The sequence below is a fragment of the Salvelinus namaycush genome, chromosome 11 (assembly GCF_016432855.1).
Source record: "Salvelinus namaycush isolate Seneca chromosome 11, SaNama_1.0, whole genome shotgun sequence".
NCBI classification, from domain to species: Eukaryota; Metazoa; Chordata; class Actinopteri; order Salmoniformes; family Salmonidae; genus Salvelinus; species Salvelinus namaycush.
The window spans coordinates 29,508,915-29,527,350 of record NC_052317.1 but is presented as its reverse complement, the minus strand read 5'-3'; the positions used below and the strand labels follow the sequence as shown (position 1 = coordinate 29,527,350).

The following is an 18,436-nucleotide window of genomic DNA, read 5'->3' as shown; positions in this document are numbered from 1 at the left end:
TCTTTTTCATGGTGGATTATTTGAGAGCACAAAGGGGGAAATCTCAAATCCCAGCAACGTCTGCAGACCTCTGTCCTATAGAAAATATCTTATTTTACTCCTATGCTGACATTGCTGTCATTGGGTTCCCAGTGGATTTATATCCTTAGATACGATATGTAATGTGCTATTTGAGGTGTAACCTGGGCCATCAACTGCTTCACAGTTTAGGTAGATTAGCTGAAATCCCATCATATTTGGATAAAATTAAGAATGCCATTTGCAACCAGATACTCAAATGGGCCGCTTATAATGTTCGACTTTTGTTCTGGCATCAAGTTGTTGATACCACGGCTTTTCACTTTTAAATGTATTTCTTCTCAATGCGGTTCTTTTATCTAGAATGGTAGAACAATCCTTGCATAATTTAATTCAGCTTTATTTTGATAAGTGCTTTTTGTTATGTAATATCTACCGCAAAACCCGAAGGAATAAGCTCCATTCCCTCCTCAACCTGCTGGAGGCAAGCCTTGGGCAACATTGTCAACAATAACAAAAACTCCCTCTTATTTGAGTCAGTAGTCTTGTGGGATGGGGTTCTAATCATACTTACTCAGAATGTGTATCTCTGACATTCATTATTTGGGGTCTTTTGTAAACAGATTGTGGTAATGATTAAAAGCAAGCAATCTACAAAAATAGAAAGAAAGGAAACCTTTTGGGTCTTTCAATGCTTTTTTGTATTGACGTACATTGAAACAAGCAACCACTTTCCCCAGTTACTTTTGTAACTACTGTACTGTAAATGGGAGTACTGATGTTTTTCTGTTATTTCCTTCACAGAAAAGCGGTCAAAGCGACGTTAGTGTTACTGCCTCTGCTGGGGATCACCTACATGCTATTTTTTGTTAATCCCGGAGAGGACGACATCTCGCAAATAGTTTTTATTTATTTCAATTCATTTCTACAATCATTTCAGGTAAGATCATGGAGTCTGTTCTTTACCAAGTTGTGCCCCTCTTTTCCCAAGAACACAAAATCCCTGAACCTTTATAAATCTGTGTCATTATCTTTGTAGCTTTAATATACTGTTAATGGAAGGTGTTATAGGTTTTATAGCCTGTGGAAGAAGGACTATTTGTAGGCTACTATTGTAAGGCTTTGTGAACCTGGCCCTGGCTGCTTTATTGTCAAGTGTTCTGAGCTGTCAGGAGAATGTTTGTAGAGACATGTATGTGGGCGTGAGTTATGCACAGTGGGTATTCTCAGTGTAAATCTTCCCTCCACAATGCAAGGCTGAGGGGGTGGGGAGAAGGTGCTGTGTTAGTGATGCTGAGTGAAGGGATGTGTAGAGGATAGGATACGGGTCCATTTTATAACAGTTTTAGACTATTCTTATACAAATGTTATGAGAGGTTGTTCCATCCTGATTTAATACTCCTATTATTGCTCTGTATACTGTATAATTGAAATGGGAAATGTATTTATGAATCATTCAATTGCTTTGTAGTTATTTCTATGCACTTTGTAACATTAACTCAATTGGGAAGAAAATGTAATCTTCCACTTCTTAGAAAGCGGCATTTTGTTTACATTAATCACATTTTAATTCTGAAACAAATGCCTATTGCTAGCATACCTTGAGTGGAAGTCAGATTATCTGGACTCGGTCAGAAATATCTGACCAATAGCTGATATTGTCCAATACTGTGCATCCCTATTTTAGTTAATTGATGAAGATAGCTCAATGAAAACAGATTGTACATACATTCTGTACTATACATTCTAACAGTGTCCTGTCTTGCTTTCCAGGGGTTCTTTGTTTCAGTATTCTACTGCTTTCTAAATGGCGAAGTGAGTCAACAATGATCTTTTCATGTGTGGGCATTGCTGTGTGTCAGATCGCTATGTAAAGGTCTGAGAGGCAGTAGACTTCTAGTCCTGAGACCCTTATTTCACCTCTATCATGGAACGCCATCCTTACCCTGCAGGCTATTTTTGAACATACATTACTGTAGATGCTCTTTATTTTTCTAGACCTATTTCCCCCTTACTTTAGTGAAGCATCATTGTTGAAAGTCATTAAGTGCCATAAAAAGGGTCATGAGTCATTCTGTAATTGGGAAAAATGTGACTCCCTCCTGCTGCTGCTGTTACTGTTGTTCTCCACTTCCTTTAAGAAGCTGTTATTGGTATACACACAAAACAAATACAAATTGTTAGAAGTCTACAGTGGCTACCTTGGAAACTATTTGATGTGAATCCTCATGTATCTGAAATGTATTGTTCTGTACTGTTTTGTAAAGATTTTTTCTTGGCAGTTATTCAAATGTCAATTTAAGTTAAAGTGATTTCCTGTGTCCTACATATTGTGTGTCCTAGATGCTTTGTGTGGGGATAGATGTAGTATACTGTAGGAGGTACAAAGAAACATTGGCTGCCCACCACTAATACAGTATTTCATTGTAATCTTCCAGGTGCGCTCAGCCGCCAGGAAAAGATGGCATCGTTGGCAGGACAACCATGCCCTGAGAGTGCGTGTGGCACGTGCCATGTCCATCCCCACCTCACCCACCAGGATCAGCTTCCACAGTATAAAACAGACCACAGCTGTTTGACCTGGATCCCCAATTTCAAAGGTCACCTTTGGAAACGTCCCTTTTCTAGGGAAGACACTTGTCTTAAGGCATCTCTCCATAAATGTTGTCCATTTGCTTTATTTATTTTCCCCTCTGCATAAAGACAGAGACAGAGCACTTTGAGAAAGAGACCATTAGGATTTACCGTAACATGACGTCCTAGGACGTCACACAGAAGTCAGGACCATTCAAAACAGATGGGCAAGGTTGCCTCTCCAAATGAACATTGTGAAGTAATTGCAGAGTCTAAGTTGTACTGCCATTGCATCAAGAGCTGTTATCATACTATTGTACACCAGATTATATTTTAATAGGTCAGGAAGGTTGACCTTTCAAGGCCCCGTGCTGAATGCTGATGAGGCAAAACAAAAGCAGTGTTAGTGTCAAAAGAGACTCTAATCACTCCCAGTACTGTACTGTACTAGTGGTATTTATATCCATAACCCTTCGTTATTTCATATCTATGAGAGGGCAGAGATAATTTAATCAGGGTTGTGCTTTAACAGTGCAGGCATGGGATGCAATTGCATTCTGTGTCTTGCACACCAAGTTTGAGATGAGATTAGAGAGATGTAATTATACTGTTAAATAAGGAAGTGATACTGTTTGGTTTGTCATCAGCACCACTTTTATGAGCTGTCAAAATGTCACCCTAAGAGCTTTTCATTTGTATAAATGTTTTAAGGCTAATTTATTTTCAGATTGTTCCCTGCCAATCACTCTCAAACACTTTTGAACAGCATAACGTCAATGATGTGTTTTTCTCACTTCTGTATAAAAAACCCTAAGGCTACTCTAAATAAATCAAAGCTATCTTGCACTGGGTTCGAGTTCAGATTATATCCATTATCTAATGCAAATAATGGAGATGGGACTGTGATTCAGAAACATTTATACTATTTTAGTGTCACAGACCCTTATTTCAGTCCGCATAATGCCACAGCTGTCCCAAGTCAATATACATTTTAAGGTACAGTACATTAAATCCTTTTAATGTATTAAAATTATTTAATTATTTTCTCGCTTTCAAATCCCAATGTGCTGCACTTAATCATTGTCAATGCTAAGCTGTTGTGTCCAGGAGCCAGAGAGAGATAGAGCCTGATGAGTTAGAGTTCCATTTGACTTCCTTAATGCTTTGCCCTGCTCAGGTCAACATGCCAAGTCCTGCCCCGGTAGTGACTGACCTACCATCTGACCTGCATGGGTGTTATCCTCCTCTCCCCCCAGGCCCATTGCAGTGTCATACAAGTTCCAGGCACTTAGACAAGCCTGGTTATTCAGGCTTCAGTAAGCAGTTCTGGGAAATAGAACAGTAGAACCCATGCACCCATGGAATTAACTTGGGATTTGGAATTGTAGAAATTGTGTAAATAGATGGCATGTTGGGGACAAACTCACTAATCTGGTGTGGAGGTATTTCTCTGATTTGGATTCAAAAGCAAACTTCTTTGGTATCAATGATACATGCTTGTTACCTGACTAGTTGCCATGAAGATAATGATTATGGCAACAATCTTTCTCATTATTTTTGTTACTTTTGGAGTAGTAAGGAAGACTGCTCCAATAAAACAATTTCACATCTGTTGAGGTTTGCTGTTGTGAAAGGGGCTTAGATATGGCTCAGTGACTACATCAGAAGTAATTATTGCTTTACACATTCTCCTGCAATTGAAATTGTACTCTAAACACATTTATGTTGTACAAAAGTTAATTAAAATTACTTGACAAATGGTCTAAAATTGCTTGTAGGGAAAGGTATGGTTTGATAATTGCTGTGAACATGATTGCCCTGTCATGACCATTAGAGTTTACATCCCTTGATTGCTCTAGGTCAAATTTTCTGGAACAGCTGTCTATGTAGCAGTTCTCTGTGATATTTTCATACAAAATGTATATTTTCATAATTGTGACTGAATCCATATGCACAATAAATCTCTTGAATCAAAGTATTCAAGCAAACAGTCCCAAGATCTATATAAATCATGAATGTACTACGTAAATAACGGTCAATATTTAGCTATTTTCTGGTCCTAAATCACTAAACACTGTTGGTTGAACATCATTTTGTTATTTATGTTTGGGAGGTGCCTCCAAGTTGAGTGTTTATTTTGGAGAAGTTTTACTCAGATTTAGGGGTTCTAGTTTGAGAAGGTCTAAAAAGAAGAATATATCTTCAGAGTGCGATAAAACATGTATAACCAAAATGTTTCGTTGTAATGTACATAAACTCTTTTAAAGTTTGTTGTATATTGTAATTAGTATTTGTATAAATGTTATGACGTAAATATGTTTTTTTCTATTATACTGTTGGAGTGAAAGTGATTCATTAAGAACATGCAGAGCATTCAGGTTACATGAATACCTAGGACCATCCAAAGCAATCATAGAAAGGTATGAATATTTTAATAACATTTTACTTCATCATCTCACAATCTCTTCTTGTGCAGCTTAAATTGTACTTTCCATTATGTTTTTAGTCTATTGAATTCATTACAATTCTGCACATACAGTACTTACTACAGTACTCCTATGAAAGTTAAAACTCACCAAGCGAAATCCCCCCCAACATTTTTCTTTGATTGAAACATGAAAATTGAGATTTAGTTGTTGCAATTTTTATATTATTTTATGAATATATAATGAATAGTTCATTCAAAATGACAAATTCACCAAAGATAACAGACACGTTTACCTGAATATGTTTACTTGTTGTCAGTGCACTTTCTCTGACCAAATCATTTATTTTTCATATTTTGTACAGCTTCACCATTCTCTGATTTATTCTCAGTTTAATAACTTATTAATGTACAGGAAGGCATTTTGGCTGTATGTTGAAACACCAACGTTGCCTTTTAGAATAACAGAAAAGTGTGTTTTTGTGGAAAGAAGAAAAACTGTGTTTCTACAGTAAATGTTGTACTGTGTATGATCGATATACATTTATAAAAGTACATGTGGTAAAATCAACCTTCAGATTTGAAATAAATATTCTATTCAACTCTCTCTGGTTTGTAATATCTGCTACCTGCAATCTTGTCCAGAATCTCCAGACATATCCATACTTATTCAATAAACAGTATTCACTGAGGAGACAATGAGGAGAAGGGATTGCATGTTGTGCATTGTATTCATTCTATTTCATTATACCAATACTTGATTTGGATTAGGATATTTTGGATCCAATAAACGTTTGATAAAGGCTTGCCATCTAACCGCAGACTGCCATTAAAATGACTGAATAGAATAAATATTTGAATGATGAAGGATGCTGGCTTCACCGCCAGTGTGGCATGCTAGCCTTACATGCAGATGTTAGACCCATTGGTATTATCTTAAAATGGCCTAAGGAAGTGGAAGGTTATATAATATGATTGTGGATTGGATTTTATATTATATTATTCTGACTGTGGTTGGACTGAGTGAAGTGGAGCAGAATAGGCTGTCTATGCCCAGACCCCTCAAAACTCTACTTTGTGAGTTATACATCCCTAACAATTAGCTGTATCTCTTATTCAAGCCAATAAAGACTTGTTTTGAAAATGACTGCTCCTGTTGCTTGACAGGCGTATCAAAGGTGGATTGTGGATCTGATGTGCCCCCCAGGCTATAGCTCCAGATGCTACTGGGTCCTCCTCCATCAACTTGTAATGATTCCCTCAAGAGCACTGTGACTATTTTCAGTTGCATTTCACCAGTCATAAATGTAGCTAATGGTACATGTCATAACTGCATGTAGAGTAGCTAGGAGCAAAGGGGCCTCAACTACGTGTCTCCATCAAAAACTAACATGATAATTCCGGCTACAATGTATAAATGTATAAATATATATACAGTACCAGTCAAAAGTTTGGACACACCTACTCATTCAAGGGTTTTTCTTTATTTTTACTATTTTCTACATTGTAGAATGATAGTGAAGACATCAAAATGATGAAATAACACATACGGAATCATGTAGTACTCAAAAAAGTGTTAAACAAATAAAAATATAATTTACATTTGAGATTCTTCAAAGTAGCCACCCTTTGTCTTGATGACAGCTTTGCACACTCTTGGCATTCCTCAACCAGATTCATGAGGAATGCTTTTCCATCAGTCTTGAAGGACTTCCCACATATGCTGAGCACTTGTTGGCTGCTTTTCCTTCACTCTGCGTTCCAACTCATCCCAAACCATCTCAATTGGGTTGAGGTTGGGTGTTAGTGGAGGCCAGGTCATCTGATGCAGCACTCCATCACTATCCTTGGTCAAATAGCCCTTACACAGCCTGAAGGTGTGTTTTGGGTCATTGACCTGTTGAAAAACAAATTATAGTCCCACTGAGCGCAAACCAGATGGGATGGCTACCGCATGGCAAGCGGTACCGGAGCGCCAAGTCTAGGTCCAAGAGGCTTCTAAACAGCTTCTACCCCCAAGCCATAAGACTCCTGAACACCTAATCAAATGGCTACCCAGACTATTTGTTTTGCCCCCCCCCCCCCCCCCCCTCTCTTTTACACCGCTGCTACTCTCTGTTGTTATAATCTATGCATAGTCACTTTAATAACTCTACCCACATGTACATATGACCTCAACTAACCGCTGGTCCCGCACATTGACTCTGTACCGGTACCCCCCTGTATATAGTCTCGCTATTGTTATTTTACTGCTGCTATTTAATTACTTGTTACTTTTATTTCTTATACGGATTTTTATTTTTTTTAACTGCATTGTTGGTTAGGGGCTCATAAGTAAGCATTTTACTGTAAGGTCTACATCTGTTGTATTCGCCGCATGTGACTAATAAACATTTATTTGATGGCATACTCATCAGACCAAAGTGTAACGCTCGTCTTCCTCCTCTTCTGAGGAGGAGTAGTAGGAAGAATCGGAGGACCAATGCACAGCGTGGTAAGTGTCCATATTTTAACAAAGAAATAGAACACTGAACAAAACAACAAAGTGAAACGAACGAAAACGAAACAGTCCCGTATGGTTAGACACAGACACAGGAACAATCACCCACAACCCACAATGACAAACAGGCTACCTAAATATGGCTCCCAATCAGAGACAACGACTGACACCTGCCTCTGATTGAGAACCATATCAGGCCAAACACATAGAAACAGACAAACTAGACATACAACATAGAATGCCCACACATCACACCCTGACCAAACAAAACATAGAAACATACATAGCAAACTATGGTCAGGGCGTGACACAAGGGACAGATTTCCACCAGTCTAATGTCCATTGTTCGGGTTACTAGGCACAAGCAAGTCTCTTCTTCTTATTGGTGTCCTTTAGTAATGGTTTATTTGCAGCAATTCGACCATGAAGGCCTGATTCACACAGTCTCTGAACAGTTGATGTTGAGATGTGTCTGTTACTTGAACTCTGTGAACCATTTACTTGGGCTGCAATTTCTGATGTGCAGTTAACTCTAATGAGCTTGTCCTCTGCAGCAGAGGTAACTCTGGGTCTTCCTTTCCTGTGGCGGTCCTCATGAGAGCCAGTTTCATCATAGTGCTTGATTCTTTTTGTGACTGCACTTGAAGAAACTTTAATTTCTGGATTTACTGACCTTCATATCTTAATGAAGGTCATTTGTCTTTACTTATTTGAGCTGTTCTTGCTATAATATGGCCTTGGTCTTTTACCAAATAGGGCTATCTTCTGTATACAACCCCTACCTTGTCACAACACAACTTTTAATTGAAATGCATTCCATGTAGAAAATTCTAAAAAATAAAGAAAAACCCTTGAAAGAGTAGGTGTGTCCAAACTTTTGACTGGTACTGTACATATCAAACAACTAATTACCAATGAAAATTAAGTTAACCTCCCTGCGATTTCATAGATTCATTTAAAGAGATTGGCATGTCATGATTGCACATGGATTTTCTGCTCCAAATAACATCCACATAAATGTGACCATTCAGACCATCCAAACGCTGTAGACACGCACAGCCACATGCATGCATTAACATACACACACATGCCTTCAAACTATAGTAGTTTATGATCATTGTTCTGTGGTAGTGGAAGGAGAGTTGATAGTGGCAATTGTAAAAGTAGAAGAGGTTGTGATGATGATAGTATTTTAGCAGTACTATTGTAGTTATAGCTGTAAAAGTACAGTAGTACACTATACTTGCTATAGCGGTATTTGTCATAGCACATTTCTTACAGAGGATGCATTCCAAAGTGCTTAAATAAAATTAAGAGACAAAATTAAGAGACAAATTAAGATAGTAAAACAACAGTAAAATAACAATGCACATGAGAGACATGCTATATTGCAGTATTTGTCTCAGTGTGCCTCCAGAGAACGACTGACGGGAGCAGGTTTGTTTATCAAGTCATTCAGGCTTATTGACCCTCAGTGTCAGTTAGTACAGCAAGCAGCATGTAGGGTTCTCCCTGGGGTTGAGCCACAGGGTCTAGGGCTAAAACAACATGATTTGCTTACTGCTACAGCACCACTGTTCACTCGATTCTTCATAGAAGTCAGATATTCAACTTGGCAAACAATTTGATATACATGAAAGGTAAATAAGTTGCAGTCATGATGAAGCCGATATACTGAAATGGAAATATTTAAAAAGAAAAAAGGACAACATATGGACACTGGTGACTGATGTATACCTACTGATCTGTAAATATCGAATCATCTTAAATCAGATTTGTAATACCATGTGATTATTGGGTATTATCCTGCTGAAAACAATGAATCAAACAAACCAAACAGCCACTAAATGGTCTCTGGTTTTCCGACCGCTGGCTCCATCTATTGGTTGGAGGTGAGAGGCCAATGAACCTACTGCATACTGTAGGCCTATACATTACCCACTACAGTAATGTATGGGATCTTTAAAAACAAAACAAAATTCTTCTTATAAAATGGCATGATTTTTTTGTTTAAAAATAATAATAAATTCCGCTTTTGTATTCAATGATTGATTAGGTCTGCAACATGTTTTTCGGACAGTTATTTATCATTACCTGATGCAGGTCTGCCCTCTTGTGTCTGCAATCAGCCAAACAAGTGGCATCATTCAGGTGCCACAATAGGTCGTGTGGTTTGATAAACCACAGAAGAGAAAAATGAAGACATAAAAAGGGGACCTTGTTCTACAGTATGTGTACACTGACAATAATTACCTCAGACATTTGCGATAACTTTAAGCAGAGTTATTCCTTTCAAGTGAAATTGTCTTATTACAGTTTTTTCCAACTGCTTACACACGTTTTCAAAACTGTCTCCTTTTTTCAAAACTCTACACACAATTCCCAAAACTGCACACACAAAATGCAAAATGCCTCACATCTCCTTCAAAATGTAACACTGCATTCAAAATGCCATAAACACATGTCAGAATGAAGCATTTGCATCAAATGGCAAACACTGCTTTCATAATAGTACATTTTTGGATATACCATGTAAACACTGTTGTTCTAAATCTAAAGCTCTTTGGTCTTTCATAGGCTTATATCTACATTTCAATACAATGTTCTACAGTGAACGTAATCTGCTGAGAGGGGTAACAAGTACACTGTAAACACCAATGCAATGTAGAAACAGAAAATATTTATTAGGCCAAACATTACTGTTGTATACAGTAGCATACAACAAAACCATAAACATATGTAAACCAAAAGTATATTCTTTAGAATACAGTAAAGAACACAATTGTGTGTGTGGGGGGCAGTCCAGGAATTGGTAGGGGGGGGGGGGGGGGGGGGGGGGGGCAGTCACCAGTGCTAAGCTACGCTTCATCTCTTCTCCGGCCTGGGTCTGGCCACAATACTTCGTCCACATCACAAGATACGTTTTCTCTTGCCAAACATCGAGGGAAGTATCTCCTAGCATGGCGTATCCAACCTTGGACAGAGGCAACCTCTATGTCCCCACATGTCCTCCATTGCCTGGAGAAGCGGCATGCGGGCATAGGGTTGGCGATCATACACTTTCCAGTGCCAGGCTGAGAAGAATTCCTCTATGGGATTTAGAAAAGGTGAATATGGGGGTAGGTACAAAACTACAAATTGTGGATGGGTGGCAAACCAGTTTTGGACCAGAACAGCCCGGTGAAAACTAACATTGTCCCATAAAACCACAAATCTAGCAGGCTCCTGATCTGGATCAGGGACAAGCATTGTGTAAATTGCATCCAGAAAAGTGAGCATATGGCCGGTGTTGTACGGACCCAGTGTGGCATTGTGATGGAGGACCCCGTTTTGAGTGATGGCAGCACACATAGTTATATTACCCCCACGCTGTCCAGGGACATTGGTAATTGCCCTCTGTCCTGTTACATTTCTTCCGCGGCGCCTGGATTTGGTGAGGTTGAGGCCAACCTCATCCACATAAATAAATTCATGGCGAATTACATGGGCATCCAGCTCCAATACTCTCTGTAACAGACAAAATGATATACAGATGAGTAAATATGGTATGTCTGAAGTACTGGAAGTAGTGTTGCATACATACCTCTACAAAGTCATGTTGCATATTCTTGACTCTGTCAGAGTTTCTCTCAAATGGCACCTTGTAAAGTTGTTTCATCGTCACTCGGTGCCGTTGGAGGATGCGTTGTATGGTCGACAGGCTTACAGTATTGATGTTGTTAAATATGGTGTCATTATTCAAGATATGCTCTCTTATCTCTCGAATCCTAATTGCATTGTTGGCCAAAACCATATTTATAATTGCAGTACATCTGTAAACAAGCGTCCTCGTCCTCCATGATGTCTTTGCCTTTCCACTCTGTACAGAATTCAAACACAGTATGTGTTCAGCATAAACAATGTACAAAAGAATGTAGTACAGCATGATAACCAACCTCATTCATTCAATGCAGTGCAGTAAATGGATGGCTTAGAGTTACAAATGTTTATGCAATACTATGCAGTCATACGTATTTTACAGTACATTACTGTAATGCTAAAATAGTCATTAGATAGTTGCATACCCATTCTCATTTCTGAAGGTTCGAATTATGGACGTCACGGTAAATCGACTCAAGTTGGGCTGGACTCTCAGTCCAGCCCCTCTCACGGTCAAACCGTGGTTGATCACATGATCAACAAGTGTTGCCCTAATCTCATCAGAGATGGCTCTCCTTCCTTCTCTTCTTTGCCCTCGTCCTCTTCTTCCTCTTCCTCCTACTCCTCTTGCTCTCTGTCCATTGTTGGCATCCATTGTTCAAAACATGTAATCTGACCTTTGACCTATTTATAGGCCTATACTACAGTAAAGCAGTGATTGGTTAGTGATCAGTTAAGCTATTAGTGTTTGCACATGTGAGGAGTGTGTGTGTGACCTGGTGAATAAGTGTAGCATTTTGATTGGTTGTGTTTGGAAAAGGAAAGCAAGTCACTTCCTGTTAGATTTTTGTGTTTTAGGTAGAGAATTGTGTAGTGTTTTGAAAAAAGTGTTTTATGCAATTGACAACTGAGTCAAAGGCTGAGAAATAGCTTATGGTTTTGGATATTTGGTGTGTAGTGTTGCACTTTGAGTGAGAGGTTTCAAAAATCGTGTGACATGAAAAGATTTTGTGTGTAAGCAGTTGGAAAAAACTGTAAGTAAAGCAAAGACAGACGAGACAGTGGAAGAACAGATACTTTGTGACCACATCCTTCATTACACATAGTGTGTGCCTAGACTGAGAATGTATGTGATAGAAATACTACATATAGTACCTTACAGAAGACACATGTCAAAAAAGGAGTCCATCTCCTTTCTCCGTAAAAACATAATTTGTATATGTCTTCATCTCATGCTAAAGATTGTTCATAAACTTACCTTGATGCAGTGAGGAGAATTGTCATTTTTGATATATAAAGATGAAGGACCTCAGTATGGAGTTTGCCTGTTCCATTTAAGTTGTATTTTTGGCAGTTTCTTTGAATTTATCACTGTGAAGTGCTTGTTTGGTAAAGTATGTTAGTTAGACCAATAGCACCCTCTTTTGGTTGTAGGCTACATGAGGAAGCATTGACCATAGACCCCAATACAGGACATGTCACATGGCAAGAGAAATATGACAGTTGAAAATCAGTTACAATAGGTCAAATGAAAATTAGGAAGTAAAGTTGCATAATACCATAATAATGAATCATTCTGTTTAATTACACGTTTTGATCCACAAACCAACAGTGGGGATGTACAATAACATTTGTTATTTGAGTCAACATGAAGGGGAACGATAAAAAACAATGAACAGTTTATTGAACGGTCCTGTCACGTGATGGAATAGCAATCCAACTGGGCACATAGGGATGAACACATGAGATGAGAGGCATGGTGTGGACTTTACATAAACATATGAACAATCATCTGTCTTCAACTATCAGGTGTCTCAGCGGTGGCAGCCTTTTTAAGATGCCATGACGTGTTTTACAAAAGCTGTGAAGAAAAATAGCCAAGGGAATTAGGTACGGAAATATTGATTGATTTTAAAGGTATGTTTTGGAATGTTTGGTCAAAGAGAGCAAGAAGAGGGTATAATTTCTTACCTTCGTAGTTTACACAGCCATTGGCATCCTCCTGGTTTGTCATGAGCTGCTCAACCTCATCCTCCTTCATCTTTTCACCTATAACCAATAAAACATAATGTTCAATTCCCTATTTAGTTAAATACCATTTAAATTGAGTCTGCCCTAAAATCTTTATAGTCTACATTAGCTGTGTCCCATCCTGTATGTCATATAGCCAACTATTCTACCGTTGTCAATGGTCTGACAATAAAGAGTTGGCTACTTCCCATATAGGATGGGACCAGGCAAGGTCAAACTATTTTAGACTGTATTATTGTATGCTATGTTAAAGATGTCTAAGGCCTTGGACTCACCCAGTGATGCCAGGACGTGCCTGAGCTCAGCGCCCATGACTGTGCCATCGCCCAGTTTGTCGAACACCCTCAGACCCTCAACAAAGTCCTCATATGTGCCGCGGTCCTTGGCTTTGCAAATGTGTTGGTGGATTGGCAGGAAGCTGTCGAAGTCCAGCATCTTTGTCGTCATTTCTGTGTATGAAACAACAAAATCAAATGTCATTGAAACCATCCACACTACCACCAATACAGGAGCTAGAAATGTAGAACATTCACTTAGATTGTATTAAAATAATACATATTCCATATATGATTAACCAAATTAGATTTAAAATATAAAAAGTTAATAATAGGTACATTTTAAAAGATTATTGATAAAACATCAAAGAAAGCCAACTGATCAACATATTGTTTTTTTATTGGTTTTAGAAACTCCCCAAAATAAACCGATCATGGAATGTTGCATGGACTTACCCTCAGGCTTGGGCTTTCCAAGAACGTACATGATTTCTGCGTTGGTGGGGTTCTGCCCCAGTGCCCTGATCACATCACCACACTGTCCGTACGTGATCTTCATCTCATTGAGTGGTGTCCTGTCGAACAGCTGGAAAGCATCCTTGAAATCTGTGGAGAGAGCAACACAAAAGTGGCGTTGTGTTTCTAGATTATTTTCCGCTTGTCTGTCAGGACCCTAAAAGCAGGCTGGTCTCACAGCATGCAAATCTCAATTTGAGTAGAGGATGGACATTTTCAAAAGACAATGATTTACTGTTTCTTTCTCTCAACACATCTCTTTCACTTTCATGTACTTCTGTCACATTCAGTGGTGGAAAAAGTACCCAACTGTCATACTTCAATAAAAGTAAAGATACCTTAATAGAAAACGACTCAAGTAAAAGTAAAAGTCACCCAGTAAAATTCTACTTGAGTAAAAGTTTTAAAGTATTTGGTTTAAAATATACTTAAGTATCAAAAGTAAAAGTATAAATAATTTCAAATTCCTTATATTAAGCAAAACAGATGGCACCATGTGTTTAGTGAGTCCGCCAGATCAGAGGCAGTAGGGATGACCAGGGATGTTTGGTTGATAACTGCGTGAATTGGACTCTTTTCCTGTCTTGCTAAGCATTCAAAATGTAACAAGTACTTTTGGGTGTCAAGGAAATTGTATGGAGTAAAAAGTACAATATTTTCTTAAGGAATATAGTGAAGTAAAAGTAAAAGTAGTCCAAATATAAATAGTAAAGTACAGATACCCCCAAAAATGTACTTAAGTAGTACTTAAAGTATTTGTACTTAAGTACTTTACACCACTGGCCACGTTCATGTACTTCTGTCACATTACACTTTCATGTACTTCTGTCACACTACACGCTCATGTACCAGACTCGTTATACAAGTACTCATTGTGAAAATACAGTCAGCAAACTGTAACAACAATAATCTCAATCTTACCTTCAATTTGCTCGAGGGTGAATTCAAGCTGAAAGGAAAAGCAAAATCATTAAACACTATTTGGTGCAGGATGTGAATGTGAAGGGAAGTTTTAAAATGACCAACAATATAGACGTCAAAGTGAACTGCATGTTGTGAGCAACAGTGAAAATGACTTTGAAAAACTGAGGTCAAACACATAAAGCCTTGATAGTAGTTGTATCACCCCACTCCCCGTTATGACGCCCCCACTGTAGGTGTCCAAACAATATAGAGATTCCTCAGGCTCCAGTTACACTCCACTTATTCTAGTTATTTAAAGCCAGGGCTTGGTCAGTGTCAATTTATGGCTGACCTTCAGACAGACACAGTCCTCACACATGCCTCCTGCTGACAGTTTTGATTGTGCACATGCCTTTGACCGACTGCTTTTCCTGTCTACGTTTTACACCAGGTCTGTTGTCTTAACGCAAGATGATGTGTAAGATGGAGGTTACAAGTGTCATGCAAATGATTAAGTGACACTTCACCAGCATAGAGACAAAGTGCCCCATTAAAAGGGTAAGCATTTCACAGCTGATGAAGGAGGTCAGGGTTGAGTCACTTGAGTCCCTCTGGATGAACCTGAATGTAAAGTGAATGTGACATGGAGGAGAAAAGGAGGAGAAGGACACTAAAATGTAATTGTGCTTCTCCCACATTTCTAACCGAAAGCAAAGGTCTAACCGAAAGCTGTATTAAAATCCAATTTCTATTAATTTGATATCCTTCATGTAAAGAGGATCGCACCCTTCTTGGCGATTTTCCTATTGTGTGTGTTGGATTTGTTTCAGATAGTCATAAATTACTGTCAGATCTGAGGATATTTAGAGATCCCAGCCAACAGTGGAGCTATGCGAAAATATTTGAAAAACATATTTTTGCATGTTTTTAAATAAATGGCCTTGGTAAGATATATATGTATTTATCTTTGCACTTTTTTCCCCTTTCTTTTTTGCACAAAGCCAGTCAGCCTTTCGATTTGGGTGGTCTGCTATGCATGGACATAAATTAAAATCACATTGTGTGGCTTTAACCTCAATACATTGTAATACAGCTGCTCCCTCAACCATGGAAAAATGTTACCCACATAGAAGAGCAACATAAATGTTACCCACATAGAAGAGCAACATAAATGTTACCCACATAGAAGAGCAACACAAATGTTACCCACATAGAAGAGCAACATAAATGTTACCCGCATAGAAGAGCAACATAAATGTTACCCACATAGAAGAGCAACATAAATGTTACCCACATAGAAGGGGCAGAAAGAGCAGGAAACAAACGTTGTCTCGTGTAAGCTAATATATACCAACTCAAACCTCCATCAAGTTCAAGCTACTTTGGCTTATGTACAAAACAATGTGACTTACAATGGTAAATAATAGTATAAAGAAAGCTCAAGGCCTGTATTTGCATATCATGTAAATGATCATTGTTGCTCTTCAATCTGTCATGCTACTGGTGTTGTCTTATCAATGTGGAAACGGCTGAACAGTACGATTCCTATTTGAATGCACTGCACTGTTCACGTCACATGGTGTCTCTGATGTTCTTGAAAAACACAGATGACTATCGATGGAAGACCAAACTCTTAGTGCCATCTCCTTGAAAGGTCAGTTTTGCCCTCAAGTGGATAGATGGCTTGATGTTGAGATTAAGGGTATTACATTTTTCTTATCAATTTTATGAATGTGAAAAGAATGGAACCTTACCCATATGATAGTAAAATTATGTCCTGTCTGATAGCCCAGTATCGATTGTAGCATCTAATAAACATATGATAAACAGCCTTTTTCAATCTTGAATAAATCTCTAATAATTTTAAACACATTTGAAGATAACGAATAATTGAAAAACATGTTTATGTTAATGTTTCCCCTATCATCTAGACCACCATCCAACATTGACATCCAAAGCTCATCACATTTTCCTTATTCCCATCGTCATGCAAACCAAAGTGAAAATATGAGTTTTTCTGTACCACAACTTCTGCAGGGTTAAACTCCGGGATCTTGACGGGCTCAGGCTCTGGGGCCTTGGGTTTGGGTGCTTCTTTGGGCTCTTCCTTCTTCTTGGGCGCCATTGTGAGAACAGAGATGCACAACTAAGCACAGGAGCCACAGGAGGAACAACACTGCAGAGGGTAACACTTTGGGTAGGGGCTGGGGCCCTTTATTCTGTCAGTCCAGGTGTCATCCTCACCCCCTCCCTGGCCCACAGAGCTGCCAACAATAGTGAGTGTACTATAAAAGGCCATGCTTTGTGCTTCTATTTAAGACAGACTACAGGCTGCGGATGCACATCATCAAGATGCCTACTAATTTGATTCGAAATCCCCTGCCTGGGTCCTCATCCTTGAATCCAGCTATTTCTATCTAGTCCATTTATGTGTTCAGGTGTGCATGCTAACTGTTCCTGTAGATGGTAGTTAGCATTGGCTCGCAAAACTACCTTTAACTTCCTTCATACTAAACACAAATAAATAAGAATGGTATCCACAAGTTCATCTGACTCTGGGGAAGTAGATAAACTGAACTTTCCCTTTAAGGGAAAATGATAGTGTTTTAACCGAAACACTTTGTTCTACGAGTTACTGAGCTAAGGTGTTGGGGGGGGGGGGGGGGACATGTGATCATCTGAGAGGTAGACGGTGAATGCGACACACATTTTCCTGCCATAATAATATTGATAATACCCTGCAATTACTCTCCACTCAGATTGAATATTGCATAATGGCTAATAAATTTGTATTATCTGCCACGGATAGGACCAGAGGACATGTGTGTGGGCAAGCATGGTGGGTCTGTGAGATTATTATGTATTTATGGGACAGATGTTCCTATCTGCAGGGATTTGCAGAGCATTAGTGACAGTGTGGAGAGATATTTGAATAGTCTCTCTGCTGGCAGTAGACCCAAAGGCATATTCATTGCTCTTGGGCTGGACTTTTCAGATGTTAGCTTATGGACCTGCTAATAAAAAATGGCTTGCTTGATCCATGACAAGACGCCGTTGTCTCTTTCTGAACAGCTTGCCCCAGAGAAATCCACAGCACCGTGTATTTTCCCCTTCAGTTAACATGCAGGATTAATCTGATGGAATTATTGGTTAGTTTCACACTGACTGCTCAGCTTGCCTTGCACAAAAAGACAAGGAAGGAAACTGTTTCATTATAAGAGGATATTGAAATTCTGTGTTTAGTGATGCATACTGCTGACTATGCATAGAAAAATGGAGAGAAGAATAAGGAAATAAGATCAGTGTCAGAGAAACAAAGCATAAACACAGCACACACTCCTCCAAATAATGACTGTGTCTAATATAATCAATGAACTGTCAAGAACCTGCCAAGTAATGGTATCTTTATTTAATCCGAAGAAAGTGGTCTCCCATCCAATGTCTATATTAGTCCACATTGCATTGTTTGTTTCTGACAATGCTTGTGTCCTCTTGTCTGTCTGCTACTGTACAAGGACTCTGGCAGCTGCTTTGTGGTTGTATTTCAAGACCCTG

At 38.8% G+C, this 18,436-nt stretch overlaps 2 protein-coding genes across 2 annotated transcripts in view; one reads left to right on the top strand and one right to left on the bottom strand.

Moving 5' to 3' along the window:
• Positions 1 to 2,597, top strand: part of LOC120055597 (corticotropin-releasing factor receptor 2-like) — a 64,156-nt gene extending 61,559 nt beyond the window's left edge. The window contains exons 10-12 of the mRNA XM_039003478.1: positions 823 to 958; positions 1,792 to 1,833; positions 2,457 to 2,597. Coding sequence (XP_038859406.1) covers positions 823 to 958; positions 1,792 to 1,833; positions 2,457 to 2,597 — 319 coding nt within the window. The remainder of the gene's footprint in view (positions 1 to 822; positions 959 to 1,791; positions 1,834 to 2,456) is intronic.
• A 10,123-nt stretch (positions 2,598 to 12,720) lies between these two features.
• LOC120055331 (myosin light chain 1, cardiac muscle-like) lies at positions 12,721 to 17,006 on the bottom strand. Its single transcript, XM_039003205.1, has 6 exons — positions 16,905 to 17,006; positions 14,900 to 14,927; positions 13,919 to 14,068; positions 13,463 to 13,636; positions 13,128 to 13,205; positions 12,721 to 13,017 (listed from the first exon to the last, which is right to left on the bottom strand). The coding sequence occupies exons 1-6, from the start codon at positions 17,004 to 17,006 to the stop codon at positions 12,989 to 12,991; spliced, it is 561 nt and encodes a 186-aa protein (XP_038859133.1). The 3' UTR covers positions 12,721 to 12,988.
• Between the last annotated feature and the right edge of the window lie 1,430 nt (positions 17,007 to 18,436).

Excerpts from the sequence above, each read along its gene's own strand:
- LOC120055331 (XM_039003205.1), bottom strand. The coding sequence starts at position 17,006 with ATGGCGCCCAAGAAGAAGGAAGAGCCCAAAGAAGCACCCAAACCCAAG. Across the intron at positions 14,069-14,899 it reads CACCCTCGAGCAAATTGAAG|ATTTCAAGGATGCTTTCCAG; the intron begins GTAAGATTGAGA and ends CTCTCTCCACAG. Across the intron at positions 13,206-13,462 it reads GCACGTCCTGGCATCACTGG|GTGAAAAGATGAAGGAGGAT; the intron begins GTGAGTCCAAGG and ends TATTGGTTATAG.